Source organism: Ambystoma mexicanum, chromosome 12 (genome assembly GCF_040938575.1).
Source record: "Ambystoma mexicanum isolate Mex_15411 chromosome 12, UKY_AmexF1_1, whole genome shotgun sequence".
Lineage (NCBI taxonomy): Eukaryota > Metazoa > Chordata > Amphibia > Caudata > Ambystomatidae > Ambystoma > Ambystoma mexicanum.
In genome coordinates, this window is record NC_090936.1 from 1,189,590,389 (window position 1) to 1,189,612,579 (window position 22,191).

At 48.5% G+C, this 22,191-nt stretch overlaps 1 protein-coding gene across 2 annotated transcripts in view; it reads right to left on the reverse strand.

Moving 5' to 3' along the window:
• MON2 (MON2 homolog, regulator of endosome-to-Golgi trafficking) overlaps positions 1 to 22,191 on the reverse strand; it is a 1,155,350-nt gene that overhangs the window by 381,974 nt on the left and 751,185 nt on the right. For both annotated transcript variants that reach the window (XM_069629845.1, XM_069629844.1), the window contains exon 25: positions 140 to 338. In XM_069629845.1, coding sequence (XP_069485946.1) covers positions 140 to 338 — 199 coding nt within the window. The remainder of the gene's footprint in view (positions 1 to 139; positions 339 to 22,191) is intronic.

The following is a 22,191-nucleotide window of genomic DNA, read 5'->3' on the forward strand; positions in this document are numbered from 1 at the left end:
AACAACTTTTTTACTAAACTATACCATCCTACGCGGTGCATCATGACTTCACCACAATACCCAAACGGACAGCAAGAATATTTAAATTAAATGTGTTCATTTTCTTCAATATCTAAAGACGACTCTGATATTAGATTACCTAAAGGTTGCAGCAAATACCGCCTGGTGTTGAATATTCTTGCCACACCAGCCAGGGTGAGCACCCATGTTTCTGCCCACTGCTTCTCAGCCGTATCCCTTGAGTGATGTATCAGGATATTGCCCCCTCCAGACTCAATCTTCTCTTTATCTGCGCTGGTGGAAGAAACTCGAACCCGATCCAGCAGGTGAAAGAGAACCTGCGAGAGAGAAGGAATACTGTTTTTATTAACCTCCGAGAATCAAGAGGGTTAAAGAGGTAATCAAGGTGTACGGAGAAACAAAACATAAAAGCATAAACTTACAACCTCACGTCTACACAAACCGCTCAAACTTCAGCACACAAAAGCATGCTATTTAACTCCAATTGTTTACCCTACTGTGGATAGGCACTCATTTGATTTGGTTTTTGCAATATAACTCCCTAAGGAGAACTGTGCATTGAGGACTAGGCATGTGTACAGACTCACATACCCAGCAAGATTTACCTGGAGACTTACCTTCGTAGCTTCTCCTCTTCCAACATTCAGTGAGTGTCCCAAATTCAGTGAGGGTCTCATCAAATCCATGAATTCTGGAATTGAGCCCACTGTCCCAGAGTCCCCAGCCAGGTTGGAGTATGGCTGGGACATCAATCGAGTGACAAATGCCACATCTATTTTACGCTCTGATCGGAATTCTGAGGCTGACACGGCTCACGGTTAAAAACATTTTAATGTTAGAGTGATTGTTGTGAAAAATGAAATACGCAAGAAATGCTCTGTGTGCTTTGTACATGTTTGGATTGAAACAAACCCCTTCACTGGCATATTTTTAAACTATACAGATCAGTGGTCATTCTTATGTCCTCAAAATGTTCTTTGATTTTACACAAAGCAGCCAGGAACCCTAACTGGCATTTTCGTTTTTTTCCCTTTTCTCAAAGGGGAATTTTGAAAGAGACAATTTGAGAAGTCTGCAATAAAGTTTCACTAGGTCTGTTGCCTCCTGGGATACTTGGTAGACTTGCAAGGAACGGTGAGACCGCCAAGAAGCACACACTACAGGTTAAGACAAACTAAGCCTTGCCAGCCAGTGAAATAATATATATTTTTCTTTTTTTGAACAACTTTTATTGTTTTGTCAACAAAAACTCCAAACATTACAAACTATAAGGACATTCGAATATATGCTTGCATCATAATATTACAATGTAAACATTTCGGTCCTTCCCGCTCCCCACCCTTTAACCCGAGCCCCTGTTTACATGTCATTGTCCTACTTATCTTCAGGTGTGTCTACTTCAGTTATCTCTTCCGTATCATCTTCACTGTGGTCGGCCTGGGAGGGTCCTATCATCGAGGCCACCAATTGTCTCCATGCTATCAGGGGTCCCACCAATTGTCTCCATGCTATCAGGGGTCCCACCCCCCCCCTGCTGACTGCTTCATACCAAGCGGACGTGTCTGCTTCTGCCCATTTCATGAGGGTCGCCCACCACATCTCAATTCTGGGCCGTTGGGTGGCCTTCCGGCACATTGCAATTCTCTGTTTGGCCAGAATGTAGGCCAGGTCTTTCATTTTGCTGATGTGCTTCAGGTTACGTGGTCTGGTAAAACTCCCCAGCATGCAGGCCCAAGCGGACTCTACCTCAAAAGTAATTCCTTTTTCAGCGAGGCGAGCCTTCAGCTCCGTCCAAAACCTCCCCACCTCCGGGCAAGCCCAAAACATGTGTAGCATCACCGCTTCTTCCTCCCCGCACCGTGGGCATTTCTGTACTGTCGATCCTCCAAACTTAGCTATTTTACTGGGGGTCGTGTATGCCCTATGAGTGACATACAACTGAATCTGCTGAAGCCTCGCGTTTCGGGACAACTTCTTGTGATACCTTTCGGCTCTGTCCCATTGCCCATCCAGCATGGGTTCTCCCACTTCCTCCTCCCAGTCTAGCATCCGTTGGAGCAGCTCTTTTCCCACCCTGGTCTCCAGTAGCTCATATAGACGAGATATCTCATGCCCGCCCTCCGAAATATCATACATCGTCTCAATTGTTGCATCAGGTTGTTCCGTGAGCACAGCCTACGGCCAACTATCTTGCACCCGTTTGGTGATTCTAGTGCAAGTAATGTGTTGGCCTTTATGCACCCGGGTGTCCTCCACTAGTCTCTGAAAGTCCAGTGCTACCCTCTCCTGCCATACATCTCCAAGGGTCGCCAGGCCCATTGGTTCCCAGTATCTGCTGATCCCTTTTATCATTTGGGAGTCCTCTCCACACAGTGCCACTAACGGCACCTGCAGGAAGAATGAGGTTGGGTTTCTCACCATTTGTCATGCCCTGCGCCACATTTCCCAGCCTAACACCAGCAGTCTCGCCATTCCTAGCACCTTTGGGTTCTGCAGCCACACTGTCTCCCTAAGGAAGAAGGGGGCAGGGTCTTTATACAATAGCCTGGCTTCGGCCGTTTCTTCTTCGGACAACCACCTGGTCATGTATTGCAGCTGTCCCGCCAGGTAATATAGCTCAAAGTTCGTCAAATGTATACCCCCTCTGTCACACTAGTTTTGTAGTTTCCAAAGGGCCACCCTGTTCCTGGAGTTGTGCCACAAAAAGCCCCTGCACAGGCTGTGGAGTTTAACAAAAAAGCGTTTAGGGATCGCAAACGGGATGCTCGCGAAAAAGTGCAATAGTCTGGGAAGGAGTACCATCTTAATCAAGGCCGCTCTTCCCATCATGGCCAAGGGCAGTCTGGACCAAAACCTCATGCTTTTCTTAATGCTGTCAACTGCCTTTACTGTATTATGTTTGTGTTCCTGCTCTGTCAAATGATATATGTTGATTCCTAAATACCAGAGCGTCTCGGTCCACCAGGGTATCTGCAAGACCGGTAGGTTCGCAGGCCGGGTGCGTCTGTACCTCCCCAGGGGGAACATGCTCGATTTCTTGGGGTTCACTGCTATGCCCGAGAGGGTGGCGTAATGTTCCACCACCTCCGGGACAAATTCAAAATTTTCCTCTGGGAAGCGGAGATAAGAGTATATCATCGGCATACAATGATATGAGAACCCCCGCAGTGTGGATCCCCATCTCCCCGTATTGTTGTCTGAGGCAGATTGCCAGTGGCTCCAGTGCAAGGATATACAGCATGGGCGACCAGGGGCAGCCCTGTCTAGTGCCCATGCTGAGTTGCCATTTGTCTGAGATAGTAGCACCTGTTTTGACCCTAGCAATTGGGGAGCTATATAGCATTTTAACCCACCTCAGATATCTCGGCCCCATCCCGTATTCTCTCAGAGTTGCCAGCAACCAGGGCCATCTCATCGAGTCAAAGGCCTTAATGGCATCTAGCGAGACTATTGCCAGTTCGCCGGGGTCCTTCTTCGTTTGGTCAATAATGTGGTGGAGTCTCCTGTGATTGTCGGTTATGTTCCTGCCGGGAATATATCCTGTCTGGTCAGGATGTATCAATTTGCCAAGGACTCTCTTGAGCCTGTTTGCTAGCGCTGCGGTGAGGATTTTGCCATCCTGATTAAGCATTGATAGGGGTCTGTATGACCCACAGTCTGTGTCTGGCTTTCCCGGTTTTAAGAGTGGGATGATCACCGCCTCTCGTAGGGACTCAGGCAGCCTGCCGTGCTCAAACGTCTCGTTTAGCATAGCCAACACTGGGGGGAGCACCTCTTGTTTGTACGTTTAATGGAATTCAATGGGGAGCCCTCCCGGGCCCGGGGCCTTACACATGGGCAGGTGCTGAACCACTATCTCCAGTTATTCTAGCGTGATTGGGGCGCCCAAGTCCTCTCGTTCCCGATCATCTAATTAATTTGGCCAGGCCTATGTCCTCTAGTGTTTCCTGAATGTCATGATCCGTCCCTTCCCCTGCATCTCCGTAAAGCCGTTTGTAATATCTAAGGAACCCCTCATTGACTCCCTCTTGGGTGTCCCAGCACTGGCCCTCGTCCCCTTTGATTACCCTGATCGCTGGCCGAGGCGTTTCATTTTTATATAACCATGCCAACAGCCTACCTGGCTTGTCTCCACTCGTGTGTTGCCTCTCAACGTATTTCTTGTAACTCAGCTTGCACAATCTGTCCCAGTGCTCGTTGCTAGCCTGATGTAGCAGCTTTATCCTGTCCGGATCCTCCTGTGAGGTGCCCCCCTTACGCATTATGTCTTCCAGCTTCCTCTCTGTTTCTTGCAACTCCTGCTCTACGCCCCCCTGGAGCCCTCTAGATTTTGAAATGGCTACTCCCCATATTACGAAATGGCTACTCCCCATATTACTACTTTGAATGCCTCCTACAAGGTTCCCTCCGATTGGACACTACCCGTGTTAGTATCAAAATACTTGGTGATTGCCTCCCTCAGGTCCTCCTGGAATCCCGAGTCCTGCAGGGCCTCAGCTCTGAGCTTCCACGTTGGGATTCCCGCTCTGGGGGGCTGGTGTTGCCACTCCAGGACCAAGGGGGAGTGGTCCGATAGCACTCTGGCCTTGTATTCCACACCCGTCATCTCTCCCACCAGCTCCAAAGTGGCAAAAATGTATTCCAGCCTTGTGTGAAAGTTATGTGGAGCCGCGTAGTGTGAATACTGCCTATCTGTTGGGTGTAACTGTCTCCAGACATCTTCAAGTCCCATGTCTTCCAGTAAGGCCTGCAGTGCCTTCACGGCTGGAGTGGGTCTGTCTGGCTTATTGTCTGATCTATCCATTTTAGGGTCTAATGTACAGTTAAAATCCCCTCCCCATAAGATCGCACCGCCCAATAGAGGGCCAATTTTGCCATATAGGGTCCTAAAGTAGGCCGCCGTATCCTGGTTAGGGGCATATAGATTTATAATGTTTTCCAGCATCCCCCTCACCACTGTCATTTTGCCTTCTGGGTCTATCGTGGTCTGAAGCAGTTGGAATGGTATGTGCGGTGCCACCAACGTGATGACCCCCCTCGCGTAGGCTGAGTGTGTGGCTCCCGTGGTGCACCCTCTCCACTTTCTCTGGACCACCTCCCGCTTCTCCCTAGTGAGGTGGGTTTCCTGTAGTAGCCCTATGTCAATCTTCAGCCTTCGCAGGTACATCATTACTTTATTGTGCTTCAAGTAACTGTTAAGGCCACTCACGTTCCAGGTCACCACCCTCCTGCCTCCCCTCCCAGTTTCTCCCTCCCGCCTGATTTGACACAAGAATGGGCTTGTTTCCCTCCCGCTCCGAACAAAAAAAAAAAAAACACACCCAACTGTCCTCCCCTCCCCACTGCCCAACTTCCAACACTGCACACAACCCCTTCCCTGCCCCCACCCACCTGAACCCCAACAAGTGCCCAGCTCCATCCCTGGATCTCAGGCTCCCCCGCTTTTGGTCTATCATCGGGGATATGAGGGCTAGTTCCACTAGGCTCCTATGCAGTTAGCTAAGTTCCTCATGCTCACGGATCATACATGTATGTTCCACCCTAATCACACATCTCCAGCAGGCTACATCTCTTACTAGATTCAAGTCCCAATGTCTTAGGCTGCGACACTATGTGCCGCTGTGCTGTGTTACTTATCTGCACCATCTGCATTCTGGATGCCCGATTCTTGGGGGCAGTTCTGCATGTCCAGCCATTCCATAGCGTCTTCTGGGGTTTCAAAAAACAAAGTTCTGCTCTTGTGGAACACCTTCAGTTTCGCCGGGCAGAGCAGCATGTATTTGTGGCCTGCTTCGCGCAGCCTACTTTTCACGGACCCAAAGTTCATGCGTCTGCGTTGCACCTGCAGGGTGTAATCCGGGTATGCAGTTATGTGTGCTGATGCCCTTTGTATCGTTCTGCCCTTCGCGAAGTGCTCAAGGATCCTCTCCCAGTCACGGTAGTTCAGGATTTTAGCTATCATCGGTCTGGGGGGAGTTCCCGGTGGTGGCTTCCTCATCAGGGCCCTGTGCGCCCGGTGTGCCCTTTCCACCACAAACCCCTGAAACAGCACCCCCCGGTTATCTCCTGCAGCAACATTGATTCAATATATTCCATAGGGTTAGGTCCTTCAGCTCCTTCGGGCAGTCCGACGATGCGTATATTATTTCTTCGGGCGCGTCCCTCCGCCCTACTTTCCAAGTTGCCCACTTGTTGTACTAGGGCATGAAGTTCAGATATGTGAGCTGCGCATGCCGCTGTGTTCGGGGCCACCTCTTTTTCTAAATCACCTGGCCGTTCCGCTAGTGCTCTGACATCTTGCCGGAGGAGGTTGACCTCTTCTTGTACTGCCCCGGCTTTGGGCTCTAGTGCAGCTTTCAGCTCGGTCATGGCCAGTCCTAGTTTAGTTTCCCAGGCCACTTTTAAGCTGGCAATCGCAGCGAGGATCTCCTGGTCTTTGCCCACAGCATCCACGCTCCCAGAGGGGGTTTTGTCTTTACTCCTAGTGCCTTCTGCACCTGGGGATGCCCTGGCATATTCATCAAGCGTGGGTTGCTTGCCCTTCGCTCCAGGCAGTTTGGTGGACATCTCGGTTTTTCGGGGCTGCATATACGGGCCCGGCCACTTTAGGTCTTGGCCCTCGCAAGATTAGGCTGCTTCTGGTGCCCGGACCCCTGTAAGCGGCACTCGGAGATCTCTTATGTTAGGCAGAAACCTGTGCAGTTTCCTCTGGGACCACTGCAAAAGATTTAGGACTACAGGTGTTTGGCAGTAAACCCACTTGGTAGCAGTCTGCACCACACAGATTCACTTGGTAGCTGTGGCTGAGCAGTCAGACTTCCCTCAAGAAGAGTTAGGCAGTATACAGAGTATTCACAATAGGTCAAGAGAACACAGTAGAACAAGCAAACACTGACCAGAGCTTGGTGTAAAAGAGATATAATTATTTATTTAAAACCACATCTAGTAAAACACACAGGCACTAATATTAAGCCTTTCAAAAACACGGTCACTAAAAGATATACACTCCCTTAAAAGAATATTAGACAAGTCTTAAGTAAAGCCCCACTTATTTTCACACAGCGGTGAGCACTTAACGCAGATGGCACTCCAATAATTCGTTTTAAAATTGAAACAGATCCCAACACTTTCACAAGAACACAGCAAGAGAGGAAGGCAGAGTCAAACCGTGAAGTTAGAGTTCAGAAGACCGGATCCACTTTAAGAGGATCAGAACGAAATGTGTCCAAGGTCACACGGTTGAAAACTGCACAATAGTCTCGAAAAGGTTCAGAAAGAGTTGGACCAAAAGAAAGGGACCAGCTAGATGGTCAAGGCGGCCAGCCTAGTCCAGAAGGTTAAGGGATTATTATTATCTTGTAGCAATCTTTAGAAAGGAAGGCCTGGCGGACACAGTACCTTAAAGTGGTGAGAATACTCCAGCGGGGGCAGTTGTTCCTGGCAGCGGATGCAAGTCGGTGCTTCGTCCGGGGGAAGAGAGGATCTCGTCGGGGAGGAAGACAGGAGTCTGTTGCACTGCCAGGGAAGAAACCAGCCACAGAGTTCTCAGTTAAAAAGTTAAAAGAAGCGGTCCTTTAGTTTGCGGTCCAGTGGTAAGTGGCTATCCGGTTGCCGGGGTGCTTGGCACGGGCAATTCGACCACAAGACGTCCTGGGATGCGAGGAAAAGAAGGTAAACTGGTTGTGCCCACCAGTCAGGGGAAGAAGACTCTCCAACAGGGAGATCTCCGTCGTCGGGAAGTGGTGAGTCGTTTCAGCAGGGCTCCACCGGTGGTGTCGTCGTAGCAAGTTGGCTCAGCTTCTCCCTCGTCGGATTCTCAGGTCCTGTGGCGACTTCTCAAGTTCCAGTACCCTAAGCCCTGCTTTTATGCAGCACACCCCCATTCACTCAGCCTAGCTGTCAATCAAACGTGCTAAGTGGTGAGCCGGCCGGCTCACCACTTGGGCCAATCACACGAAGGTAACTCAGTCCAGGGTGCCTAAACCACCCCCCCCCCTCCCACACCCCCTGTGGTACCCAGACAGAGTGGCACCACTTTTGGAGGCTTCTGTGGAGAAGCCCGCCAAAAGTGGAACAAAGGGCTTGACTTGGGTTGGAGTCGCAGAGGCTATGAGAATTAAATAATTAAAGTTGGTAGCCTCGAACAATGGGAAAATCCCATAGGGATATATTCGCGGTCGAATATAAAAAGTAGTTTCCACTGCCACCAGCCAAAACTCGATCAGGGGGGACGGAGACGTGCCCCCTCGACTAACAGACCCCGGGGCAATCAAATTGCCTCGACCAGTACGTCCACAATATGATGGTTTGTACTGGGTTCTGTTCATAACTTGGGACTAGTAAAGCCAATGGTGACTTTACATGCCCTGGGAGACAGTCATAGCCCATAAAATACATTAACAGTCAAAGGAACACCATAAATCATGTCCAAGAGTGGGAAAAAGTTTCACTCTTGGCAGGAGAGGAAAAAAAACAAACAAACTCCAGAAATCCAGCAAAGCTGCTGGGGGACTCACTAAGTTAGGCAATTCAGCCTAAACAGAGAATTCTAACTAACATCTTATACGGCCAGCTCTGCTCCTGGAGGTGGCTGTGTTCTCCCACGTAGTTATTCAAGGGCGAGTCAGTCCGCTAGAGCAGCCCGTCCAAGCCACTGCTGGTCCAGTCCCAAAGGCCAACCCTCCAGTGCCAACAGATCTATTCGGGTGTGGGCACTGCCCCAGCGTGTATTAGCCCTAGGCTCCGCCAGGTCACCGTTGCCCTTGGGTAGTAATTGTGGGGCACGGCGCCAGGCACGCTTCTCTGCGCCCCCCTGTATGCCTACTATCCAGGCTAGGGGCTGTCTCCCTCTCCACTGCTTTTATTACGACTGTGCGTTGCTCTGAATCCCGAGGGGCATGTTGACAACTTTAAATGTTGTACTGTCCACCTAGTTCGTATGGGCACCTCACTTGCACCCAGGCATTCCAGCACTGCACCCACCCGGAGTCCTCTTTGTGCATATGCAGCCGATCGTGCCTTGGTCAGCTTCAGTAGGTTTGAATGCTCCTGGCTGCCTCCAGGCGAACTTCGGAGCTACGGGGCTCAGTTCCTCACTTCAAAGTATCCGGCCTGGATACAAATGTAGCGGCCGCTATTCTGTTCTCTCGGCGGTCTCCCCTCCCGGCGCGCGTCTCTTGTAGTGCGCTCGCCGGCACCCATGAGGCAGAGACAATGTTGCGCTCCGCACGGGCCCAGCTTCTTTGTTGTGCATACGCAGCATTCCTAGTTGCGGGCGGACCCCGCTCAGTGCCCGCAGGCACGTGCTGGCTCCCCACCTCACAGGGTCGCAGCTCAGCACTGCTGGACCACCCGCGGACCCCCGTTCCGGGTGCCCAGCTCTCCTCGCGTACCTCCGGTGCGGTCCGACCACGGGCCTGACTCTTCTTTGTTCGTCGGCCGTTCAGGCGACGGCCATTTTCCTTTCGTGTGCCACAGACCCTCGCATTGCGAAGCAGGCCCTATTGTCTCTTCCACGCAGGCGGTCCATGTTTTATCATCCCAGGATGTGCAACGCAGCTTCCCCTGCATGGGCGGTTGTTTGTAGGCTGGATCTTGAGAATATAGCACGGTTCATGCAGGATGTTGTTCGGATCAAACAGAGCCTCAGACGGACACGTCCTCTTACATGGCTTCTTGGCCACGCCCTCGTGAAATAATAATTATACTTAAATCTACAAGTCTGGCCTGCAGACTTCTCAACTTGATGTTTACTGTCAGTAGACATTCGTTCAGGATCATCAGCGAAATAGTGCAAAGACCAGACCATAATATTCACAACAACTAGATTTAAACACTAATAATGCGCTGATGCAAAGACCACTCCTCCAAGAACACTCACACTAGGGGGTCAAATTTGTCTCCAAATTATGAAGATTTCATTTTGAGACACTAGGTGAGCTTAATACAAATACGCCAGCATGAACTTCATACTATGCGTCCTCGCTCTGTCAAGGCTAATATTATTTGAAACATCGATTAATTTGCCAATTGGCTGTGATAGTCTGTTCAGGAATAATATTTTACCAGCATATACGGCTGGGATGCAAGACTGCCGTTTCCTGTAGCATGCCTGCCTGATACCAACGTTGAGTGATGATCATCAATTGTGGTTGGAGCATCTGGGGTTCACAGCTAGGCAGAAGCCTCCCACTAGTGAACCTCTGCAACAAAGACAGTTTAGAATTAGGGCCATTGTGCAAGGGAGAAGATGTAATGTAACTGAGTCTTGCATAGGGCGAGGTCTGCCATTCGGTTTGACTCCTGGCACTTGGTTGGACAAAGGAAGGGTGTTGGAGTTAGTGGGACCATAGGCGGGAAGTCTTGATGCAAAACCTGTGGTGTTGATGTGTGCTGAAAGTACAAAACATTGGCGTGCTAGAGAGCTATGTGCGCAGGGTTAGGAAATGTCTAGTTTGGGTTGCCAGAGGGGTGGGCCGGGTGTTGCAATCCTTTCTTTCTCAAATCACACCTAGGTCCACAACCCATCAGTTCCCCACGTAACCCGAGACCAGGCAATCTGCTCTCCCCAGTTTCCTTTTAGATCACTAGCTGTCAAATTGCATTAAATCCTCTGCAATCTGCTTCCCTCGCCATGTACTCACTCTTATGACTTGTAAAGTGCTCCTTTGCTTCCCGAAGCTAGGTCCGCACTCAGTAAATATCCTAATTTTGATGACATCTTCCTAGGACTGCATCCCGTTGGTTTCTTGTTCAAGAGGTCAAGGTGACCGATACCCTTCATACTGGGTTCCCTGCTATTTCATTAGGGCCCTCAAAGGGACCATTGAACTGCTCAGCTCTGGGTTTTGACTAGTTTGCCCCAATCAAAGGAAGCTTCGAATTGGTTTTTCTCTTCAGTTTGGCGTGGGGAGACCAGGTTTCCCTGGGCTCTTTGGCAGGACCATCAGAAAAGCGATTTGTTACAGTCGTCATCGGGCTACCTCACAATCCCTCCCAACTCGGGACAGGCTTTGTACATCAAACAGATCGGTTCTTCGGGACGTGTCTTCTTCCATTTAGAATCCTCCCCCTCATCCACAGTCGCCCTCCTCGAATCTCCATTTCACCTTGTATGGTTGGGTATTTTTCTGGGAGTCAAGCCTTCTGCTCCTTCGATAGCTTGATTGCTTTCCTGTTTTGATTCTCTAGGGGTGTGTGATTGCGCCTGGGAGCATCTCGTGGAGAAAGGATATCTGCTTCATTAGCTTCATCCCTGTGTCTAGAATGGATCTCGAACTGCTCATAGGTCAGGATTCTAATTATGTTTGGTGGCACATTAACTTTCTGACATCTCGGAGTCAACTCTTGCCCGGACAATGTTCTCAGTTTTTTCTCTTGCCAGGGTTTATGCCAGTTCTTCGTCTAAGGTTTCAGCCTCTACTTCTTCAACTTGGGCTTCAGCATTTTCTCAGGGCTTGAATTTCCGTTGCTTCTTGGGCCAATATTTCTACCTTTTCTAGAGCCAGGGCTGCAGCTTCTTCTCTGGCCTGGAACTTAGCATCTTCTTAGGCCAGCATCTGGCATTCGTAACCTGCTGCAGTCACACTCTCACCAAGGTGATTTGGTCTTTTCTACTAGAACCTTTTTTATGGTTACCGGGTTTGTCCCCTGTACAACTGGCTGGAAATCTTTCTCATAACTTAGGTATGGCATGGCCAGATATTGATATTGTAATTGGTTATTTATAACACGCTTAATACCCAGAGGTTTCTAAGCGCGGACCTGGGGATCTAACCTGCGTTGCTCCGTGTCTTGCTTCCAAGGCAAGCATGTTGCCCCTGAGCTATCCTCCCGATCCCTTGGCTATTCCTTCTGTCTGGGCATTTGTTATGGGAGGGGTGACTTCTGGCTTGCAATTTGAACATTCCCACTAGTCTGGTTCACCCGAACTATAACCTTCGATGGGGATTTTCTCAAAGCGGACATCCTTGCATATGCAGATGTCCCCTTTTCTGTACTCCTCGTTGTGAGTCGTCTTATTCGACAGTTCATTCTCTGGCCCAGTGGTTTTTCCTCTTCTCATACCACGCACACCTCCTTTGCCAGGGCAGCTCTATTATCTCTCTCCCTCTCCAGGAGTGGACATGAGAGCATTGTATAATGATGGCAACCGTTCAGGAATAAGCAATCAGCCCTTCTGGTATTCCATCTTGTGGTCATTTGTCAATCTTGGGTATGGACTTTACGGGTGATTTGGGCACTGGTTTGGGGGGCTAAACCTGGCCAGGCTTCTCTCAGTTATACCTCAGCCAAAACCTTGGTTCAGGTGGTTGAATGATTTGCACCAGCAGAGATGCTTCTTGTAGGTGGAACCAGGCTTCTGTTTCTACATATTGTTAAACAGACTTCCCTGTACCTCTTGGGGGAGTTGGTCCAGGGAGAATTCTATTTACACTTCCTTCCATCCCCATCTCTCTTCACAGGTCTCCTAGACCAGTCTTCTTAGTCGAACCACTTCAACATACCTCATGCCCGTTACAGTTGGTTGTTAGGGAAGGAGTCGTCTTTGCAGGAGGGGGATGCATCCTTTGAGATGTGGCCCCTCATTCATTTGGTGTCAGGTAGGGGCCTTCGGTGGAGGTCACTTTTCAACTCCCTCGTGCAATCTTCATACTGCCTTTCTATAGTGGCATCCTGTGTACCATTATCAGCCCTAAAGATCAGTACTTATTCGCCTTCTGAACAATTTACTAGCCCCACCTTTCGCCAGAGTTCGGTATCCGTTTGTGTGATTGTTGGCACCCCTCCATGTGGTTGCATCATCTTTATATGTCCCATAAACCCCCAAAACAATTTTCCGCAGGACTCTTGTAGTCAATTGGTTAGGTCCCCCCGTCTTAGATGTAAAAGTTTACCGGGACAATCTAGCTCTATTGAGAGATGGCAGGCTATCAGACGTAATCGTTCATCCCACTTCTCGCACCATTTGTAGTAAACCGGCCACAGTATGGCTTTGATGGCCGGTTCACCATAATATTCTCAAAAGGAGACTAGAAACCAATTGTAAGTTTCAAGACATGTTAGTGCCCTTTCAAATATATTAATGAAAAAGGTTATTTAGATAGCAAAATAACATATAAAGAATAAGGCTACTCATACTTCCAAACATCAAAATAGTACAATCTGTAAGTGTCAGAATGCTAGGTTCTAGAAGTGTCCGGCTGATAAACTCTACAACTGTCAGGATAATAAGGTAAAAGAAGGGTCTGTCTCTTGCTCAAAAGGGTTCCTCAAAGCAATAAACCTTGTCCAAGATTCTGGAAACAGTGCAAAGTAATCCAAAACAAGTGAAGGTTGCAAGAAACTAGTGCTCCCGAGTTCCTTAAAATCGCTCAACAAACAGACGAAGAAGCTACTTACTTCTCGCAATGTTTTTCTGATGGATGTTCATCATGTTTTATAATCTACCACTAGCATCAGCTGTCCTCAAACCTTTCACCACCAGGGGGCACAGCACGGCTCTGCATCCGCTCCGTTTGGTCCCAATGAGCGTCCCACAGCAGACATAACATCAGGGCCAGAATGTATGGAGCCACCACGCCCCATGACCTCAGTTTCACCCAGGCCTCCAGATAAGGTGCGTACCAGGCCCTTTTATGCATGACAATCTTGTAAATACGACAGCTTTATTATTTTCATGTGTACATTTACACCCAAGTTTAGAGGAGAGGGCAATGCAAAGGTCAGGTTACTTGACAGAAACCAGAAGGCTTATTTTTAATCTACATGGATGTCATTGCAATCCATGGATAAAAACCTCTGAAACAGAATATATTTCTCTGAAGCCTTTCAAAAAAAGAAACTTCACACTGTGATAAAAAGAATGGTTTCTTTCCATTCAGCTTCTGCTGTGTTGATGCTCATGAAGCAAACAGAAGCACTGTGCATATTTATTTTCCTATAATTTTAGGATTGTATAATTAATAAGATGGAAAACTAAGTTGCAATTGAGAATTAATATTTTGTAACAAAGTATGCTTTTTTTCTCTTCAGTGAAAGCAAACCAGTATTGCACAATTGTATTTTTCAGAGTGCTGTGTGCATAATCATGTGGGGACACATCATTTTTCCACTTATAATTTAATGTACACTCTAATAATAAACAGTGTGTAAAATGATGACTATGGACAGTCTAGTTTACATCCATTTAACCTTGCAGTCAATGGGGTACATTACTATAAATGGTCAGTGGCAGCAGAGTCTTTGCTTAAGCGCGAGTGATTGTCATTACACCAATCACGTGTTCTAGTCTCTCAAATCTTCTACAATTAAAACATCCAAAACCTGACTCTCCAGGAAGTGCAAGCCCTGTCCAAAAACAAAAAAATGAAAGTTACATTGGTAATAGAAACTCAGCAAAACCTGTCCCTGTGTTAATCCAGATAGTTATTTAAACGTATGTAGCGCTTCATACATGGTTCTTCCAACATCTAGGCACTGTGATTATTATACCTCAGTCGATTCTCAGCTAACCGACCTCTGCAGGATGTTAGCCAATAAGATAGCTCAGTCGTTTGAGCACTCGTTGCTGCAATCTGTGCGTGATCTGTAGGTTGCAGGTTCGAATCCCGGCAAGGCCTACTTAGCCTTTCATCCTTTTGAGGTTGATAAAGGAGTACCGACTTGGGTTTGGTGACAATTGTGATAAATATGTTCTATGTACAGCGTTTTGCCAAAAGTGCTATATAAATGACCCTTTGACCATTAGATTATATATAGAATTTAGAATGGAGTCCTTGCCTCTCTGTACTGCTGTATCATACCATTAGGTAGTAATAGCTCCAGGAAATTAGGATTTTCATTAAACATCAAAAGACAATTCTGCCATCAAATCACAAAACACACAATATAATTCATGCTTGCTTTACTATGTAATTGGCTAGATTTTTGTGTTTTCAGCGTTTAAAAATATACATGAGAGATCAAATGGCCAGACGTTAGAGAAATAATGAATGGTGTATTCTGTCACAATGCAGAAAGCTGCCGCATAGTAATGATTTCCATACTGTTTTTGCACACGTCAGCTGGATGTCGCATACATTTTACTGTCTTGCAAGGGAGAACAAGTTACTTACCCCTGGTAACGTTCTTTCGACTGGATGTTCCCCCAACGTATTCCTCATCTTTGACATGTAGTGTCCAGCTTCGGCTGCTTCAAATATTGTTCGGCAGAGGGCACCCTGCGTCGATGGCTTTGAGTCTAGGTCCCTCGAAAGCCTCCGTCGGGGGTGACGTCATTGAATGTTATAAGTAGCATGCACGCACAGCGCCCATTGCCACAGTTCTGTTTTCCCTTCCTCGTGTAGAAGAGATGCCCATAATGTGGGCCTGACCGTACACAGCCTTGTTGGAACGAAAGCTGTAATAGCATGGGAAATTCTACAGAGGGGTAGGATGGGAGGGCAATGAGGAATAAGTTGGAGGAACATCCAGTCAAAAGAATGTTACCAAGGATAAGTAACTTGTTCTTCGAATAGATTGTTTCCTCCCATGTATTCCTCATCTTTGACAGATTCCCAAAGCAGTATCCATGTTTGGAGGAGGGTGAAGAATTTAGACTGGGCAGAGTAAATTACTGCCTTACCAAAAGCAACTTACAGAGAATAATGCTTAGTAGACATGTGTATGCGCCTGAAAGCCCTCAGGAGGGTCTCTGCCTGTCAATCTATTGCATTCAGAAATAGTGAGGATGATCCACCTAGACAAGGTCTGTTTAGAAACAGCTTGGCCTAGTTTGCGTCCTGCATACCTCACAAAGAGCTGGTCGTCCACTCTCACTTTGGACCTTCTGGAAATATAAAAGCTTAATGCTCTCCTAGGGTCCAACCTATGGAGCCTTTCCTCTTCCTAACCAGGATGCGGAGGAGGATAGAAAGCTGACAGCAGAATTTCCTGACTTAAGTGAAAATCCAAAACTACCTTCGATAGGAAAGAGCGTTTCACTCTCAAAACAACCCTGTCCTTGTGGAATATAGTAAAAGGGTGGCTTGGAAGAAAGTGCCTGCAACTCGCTCACTCTATGTGCAGATGTTAAAGCAACCAACAATATTGTCTTAAAGATCAACAAGCTCAACAGACATGTGTGCAAGGGTTTAAATGGGGCACACATTACAAACTTCAAAACCAAGATAAGGTCCCAAACCGGTACCCGAAAAGTCGCTGGCAGGAACACATCCGTGAGCCCTTTTAGAAACAGTGGGTCTTGAAATAGGAATAGTCCTCGGATGAGCGCTTGAAGATCCAATGGTTCCAACCCGAAGACCTTTGCGTGCTAATGGAAGCAAAAAGGATAGAACATCCAGAGTCGTACACTGAAAAGGATCAACATTCTTTTCTCTGCACCAGTCGCAAAACTTATTCCAACGGGAACGGTACAGAGACTTAGTTGTTGGCCTTCTGGCCAAAAGCAACACCTCCATCAAGTCATCCAGGAGGTCCCACATCTTATATCTCAGCCTTTCAGAAACCACGCATGAAGGTTGAGAGTCTTGACCTCTGGATAGAGAACCCAACCTATCTCGCGCGAGAGACGATCCTCTCTTTGTGGAAGATGTATCAGAGGCCAGATGGACAAGCCCAGAAGGTCCGGGTACCACGGCCTCCTGGCCCAATCCGGAGCAATGAGGATCATGCGGTTTCCGAACTTCTCAATCTCCTGAGAACTTGAGGAATGACAGGGACTGGAGTAAACGCGTACAGTAGTGGGAAATCCCAATCCACCACAAACGCGTCTCCTAAAGCTCCACTTGGCGGAAATTCCCTTGAGCAGTACTACTCGCACTTCCGGTTGGCAATGGTCGTGAACAGACACTTGAGGGGTTCCCCAAAGGGCTAAGATCTCTTGAAGGACTTCCTTAGCTAGTTCCCACTTGTGGGAGACTGCATTCTGCCTGCTCAGAGCGTCCGCCGCCATGTTCTCCTCTCCGGCCTGGTGAACTGCCGATAGGGCGATTCCATCTTGAATTTCCCGGTACCAGAGCTGCATTGCCTCTCCGCAAAGTGGTAGTGACCGGATGCCTCCTTTCTTGTTGAGGTAGGGCATGGCCACCGTGTTGTTCATCATTATCAGGACAGTCCTTCCCCGTACAGACGTCAGAAAAGCCTTCAGCGCTAGCCTGATTGCTCTCAGCTCCAAAAGATTGATGTGTTGTCTGGACTCCAATGGAGACCAACGACCGCGGACTGTCAGATCGTTGGCGTGAGCTCCCCACCCTGTGAGTGAGGCGTCCGTCACTACAGTTATCTCCGGCCATGGTTGCCAAAAGTGTTCTCCCTTCATAAGATTTTCCTTGCATGCCCACAACAGAAGATCCTGTGAGACTGACTGGAATTTGAAGGTGGTCCGACATCCGACATCCGCCCTGGGATCTGGGACCATTGTGATTGGAGAGCCTACTGAAGGGATCTCATTATCAGGCGCGCCTCTGGCACCAGAAAAATGTAGGATGCTATGAGGCCGAGCAACCTCAAGAATTCGAAAGCAGGAAGACTCTCAGCATTCTGGAATTTGGTTACCATCTGGAGAATGTGTTGAGCCCTCACACTGGGCGGCGAGCACTTTCCCAAGGATGGGTCTAATACAGCCCCGATGTACTGGAGCTGTTGGGAAGGTGTCATATGGGACTGCTTGAAATTGGGGGAGAAGCCCAGTCAACGTTGAGATGATCCAAGGCTTGCTCAGGAGACCACGCCCTGATCAGCCAATCGTCCTGATAGTGGTAGATGTGAATCCCCCTCTCCTGAGATGCGCTGCCACCACCACCATCAGTTTGGTGAAGATCCTCAGGCGGAAGTCAACCTGAAAGGCAGGACTCGAAACTGATAGTGCGAGCCGCCGACAGCGGACCTTTGGTATTTCATGTGCTTGAGATGGATCGGCACATGAAAATAAGCATCCTGAAGGTCCAATGAAATCAACCAATCCTGTAGTTGGAGGGCCTGAAAGATCTGAGAAAGAGTGACCATCTTGAATTTGTCCTTCCTGAGGAACTTGTTCAAGTATCTCAAGGCCAAGATGGGTCTCAGTCCCCCGTTCTTTTTGGGAATCCAAAAATATGGGGAATACCAACCCTCGTTCATCTCCGCCACAGGCACTGGTTCTATAGCTCCCTTCTCTAGCAGGGTCAATATTTCCTGCACAAGGAGTAGATCCGGAATCCTCAAAGAGTGAGTCCCTGGTGCATTGGTCTGAGGTTTCTTTATAAAAGGAAGACAGTAACCGTGGGCTATTGTTTCCAGAGCCCAAGCATCTGAAGTAATGTCTTGCCATTCTTCTAGATGCTGAGATAGCCTGCCCCCAATGGTGAGCTGTGACTCAAGATCTCAGAGCGGTTTCGAAACGGCTGTTGCAGAGGGCGATGGAAAAGAGGCTGCTGCTTGAGCTAGCTTGGCACGTCTACCCCGTCTACCACGAGGAAACTTTTGTTGGCCTCTTTGACTGGCCCTTCCTCTCGCCATCGCAAATGAGGAATAATTGCGAAAAGATTTACCCCTCCACTGCTGTCTGCTAGGATGAAAAGGCTGAGGTTGCCGAACAGCTGCGCCTAAAGACTTAGCGGCTGCTTTAGAGGTCCGCAACTTCTCAAGGTCCTCATCAGCCTTGCTGCCAAAAAGATGAAACCCATCAAATGGCATGTTCAGAAGTCTAGCTTGCACATCTGGTGGAAAACCAGACTTCCAAAACCACGCAAACCTATGTATCACGGTGCTCGAAGCCATGGACCTGCTGATGCTATCTGCAGAATCCAACCCAGACGGAAGGGACTCACATGGCTTCCTTGCCGTCCTTAATAACAGCCAGGAAGCCGTCTCTTTCTTCCCCTTCGGGAATATGCTCTGCCGCCATAGACCTGCAGTCCCACAGAGTGTACGAAAATGTTGCCAGGGTACAAGTGGAGTTGGCTGACTTCAATGCCATACTCCATGCCAAAAATACCTTACACGCCCATCCACCCACGCTATCATTGTCCCGATCAGGAGGGATGGTAGAGTACGCTGCCTGTTTTGAGGCAGCCGTGGCTGCCTGGACTGCCAGACTCTCGGGAGCTGGGTGAGTTGACAGGTAGCCAGGGTCGCTACTGGAGGGGCAGTATTTTCTTGTAAGAGACTTGTTTACTGCCGAATTAGTCTCCGGGGTCTCCCAATTCCAGGCCATCCTTTTTTACAGAGCCACATGGAATGGTAACACTGGATCTGTAGGTGGACCCTTGTCCAAAATCTCTGTTAGATTATCCTGATCATAATGCACTGGAGGTCTAGACGTGCCCAAATATTCCACAACTCTCAACATAAGTTGCCTGTATGAGGAGTCAGCATGCTCCCCAGGGTCTGGCTTGCCGTACTCCATCTCAGGAGAAGTGTGTATACCACGTGCATTATGCAAAGTAACACAAAGAGCCTGCATCCTACTCTCCTCCGAAATGAGGCATTGCCCAGATGGCGCCGACTGCGTCAGCGTCGACAAAGGGCATCAAAGGCATCGAAGGCCTGCCCGGGGTGGAGGACCCGACGGGCACTATCGAATGGCGTGGCACCGATGGTTTCGAAGACCTTGACCTCTTGCCACATCAACTGATTTTTCGATACCTTGTCCTAATGAGGCAGCGAGGGCTCCCAATGTGGATCCCACAGTTTACTCGGGCTCGAGGGCGTGCGAGTATCCGGCCGAGACCTCTCCCTGCCGGCTTCCACAGAAGGCGCGGACGGAGCTTTGCCCCGTTTATCAAAAATGTTAAGCATCTCCACCTGGAAAGTTTCCGATTCTGCCGCGGTCAAATTTTTCGACGGGCCGTACACCCTCTTGGGCGTGCCGCCTGTCGAAGACCACGAGGAGGGCAACCAGCAGTGCCTTCTCAAACACTTCGCCGAGGACGAAGAGTGGCGGGAACCACTCCTAGACCTTGAGCGCTTGGCCTTCTTCTTCTAAGGAGAGTGTACCTCTCGACTCATCAGTCGTAGGCGCAGCAGGTTGGGGCTTATGGGGCTTGGACACCTTACCTACCTTGAGCTTCCCCTTTTGTTCCCTCAAGGCCTTTCCAGTCATAGACTGGCACTTGGAGCACATATCCATGTCGTGGCCCTCGCCGAGGCACCACAGACAGACTTGATGCGGGTCTGTGATGGACATCTTGGAGCCGCAGTGCCGGCATTTCTTGAATCCAGACTGATGTGTCATCAGAGCGGAAGACGAAGACATCTTGGAAACTAAAAGCAAATACTTAACACAAATACGAGGCACGCCGAGTTTCACAAAGCAAACACGTTTGTGGAAAAACAGAACGGAGGCAACGGCGCCTTGTATGCTACATAACATCCGATGACATCACCCTCAACAGATGCCTGCGAGGAACATCGACTCAACGCCATCGACGCAGGGCGCCCTCTGCTGAAAGATTTCCGAAGCAGCCGAAGCTGGACACTACATGTCAAAGATGAGGAATACGTTGGAGGACACAATCCATTCGAAAAGTCTTTTTTACTCTCTAAAAAACACATTTACTCTCAAAGTTTAAAAATAGGGAGCAAAATACTCCCACCTCAAAATCATATCTGGAGCACTGGTTTCACCATTCTTAACTAGCACACAGCAGCTGTGGGACCATAGAACAGATGAGGTGCATTAGCTATGCGCTATGAGGGGCAGGTTGAGACGATGAGCAATTTGCCTACTTCTCTGATCCAGCTCTGGTTTTAGCTCCCAAAGCCCCCATCCCCTTTGCTCCACCATGTGTAGTTCCAGGTCTCATTGTGGTACAGATCAGGACATCACCATTACTCAATGACTTTGGCAATTTGTGCTCTCATACATTCCTCCTCAAAGTGCATCTAGCCTTATTAGTCTTTGCCCCTCCCTCCTACTTTCTTGCTACCGTTGGTTGATTCTCTATGGCCACCACCTATTTTCCTCTTTCCATCCTTGTTGTCCTCCTTTTGCAACCACACAATTTCCCCCCTTTCAGTCGCTACTCTTCTGCTCCTTCCAGCACCTATTTTCTTTTCAAGCCCTGCTGTTTTCCTCTTTCCACTATCAGTGCTGTCTTCGTTTTTGCCTTGTCATCCTCGTAGCTCTCTCCCCTCCACACCAACTTGCATACAAATCTGCTCCTCTTCTGCCCAAATGCTCACACTGCCCCCTTCCGTGTCTTCCCTTTTGTCCTTGATCTTCCCTCCCCGGAGTTTGTGCTTAGGGCTTCCACATGTGCCGTATGATTTGTTTGAGTTGCAAGCTGTGTTACAAACATGAACAGTAGCTGGGCCACTGCTTTAAAAACCACAACTGCCATCTTGGGGATCACTAGCAGATCTATACATGCATTTCTGGCAGCTAAGCGCCCGAGAAGATCTATCTGCAGTGGGCACCAAACAATTACATTTGTCTACCTGCATAGCAAGATTTGCTGGGCACAAGAGGGGTCTCTGTAAATTTAGGATGGCCTTGTTAGAGGATGTTGTGAAATCAAGGTGCCAACGATTAGGGTGGTGGGGTTTTGGGGTTTTCTGACCTGCAGTTCTTTATCTTAAATGGCCAGGAGCAGTTGGTGTATTAAGCGATGGTTCCCTGCCCGTTAGAGTGGGCAATATGAGTATGACCAGGCGATCCTTGCCTTCCGTCCTCAAGCCCATCTCCCACTAGCTTGGGAGGCCCTCTGCCCCCAACGCACCTCTTTAGAAGTCACAAAAATGGGGGAATGTGTCTTGGTCACAAGGTTCAGGGATGGAGCTCGAACTATTCCTGGTGAATAACAGGCATTTCTCCTGTTCATGAGATATCTCAATTTCAGTACTGATAATGTGTGTATTTATTTTACTTTCTTGCCCACATACTTTTAAATTCTACTTAGCTTTGACAGCTACTGTCATAATTGCTGACTTTCACTGAATGTGAACTAGGCTTACATTTCACATCATACCTTTGCTCCCCTTCCTGATTTCTCTCAACTAGGTTTTTGTTATGTATGCATAGCTAAAATTCTTGGTCTATTTATACACCCATTTTTCTACTTCTTTCCTCAATCACATGACTTCAGCCGCTCACTAGACAAAACTACTTTGACTCACTAGTCACCTTTATACAGTCATGAATTTGCACTTAACATCACTGGCACATCACATGGCTGGGAAGATAGCCGA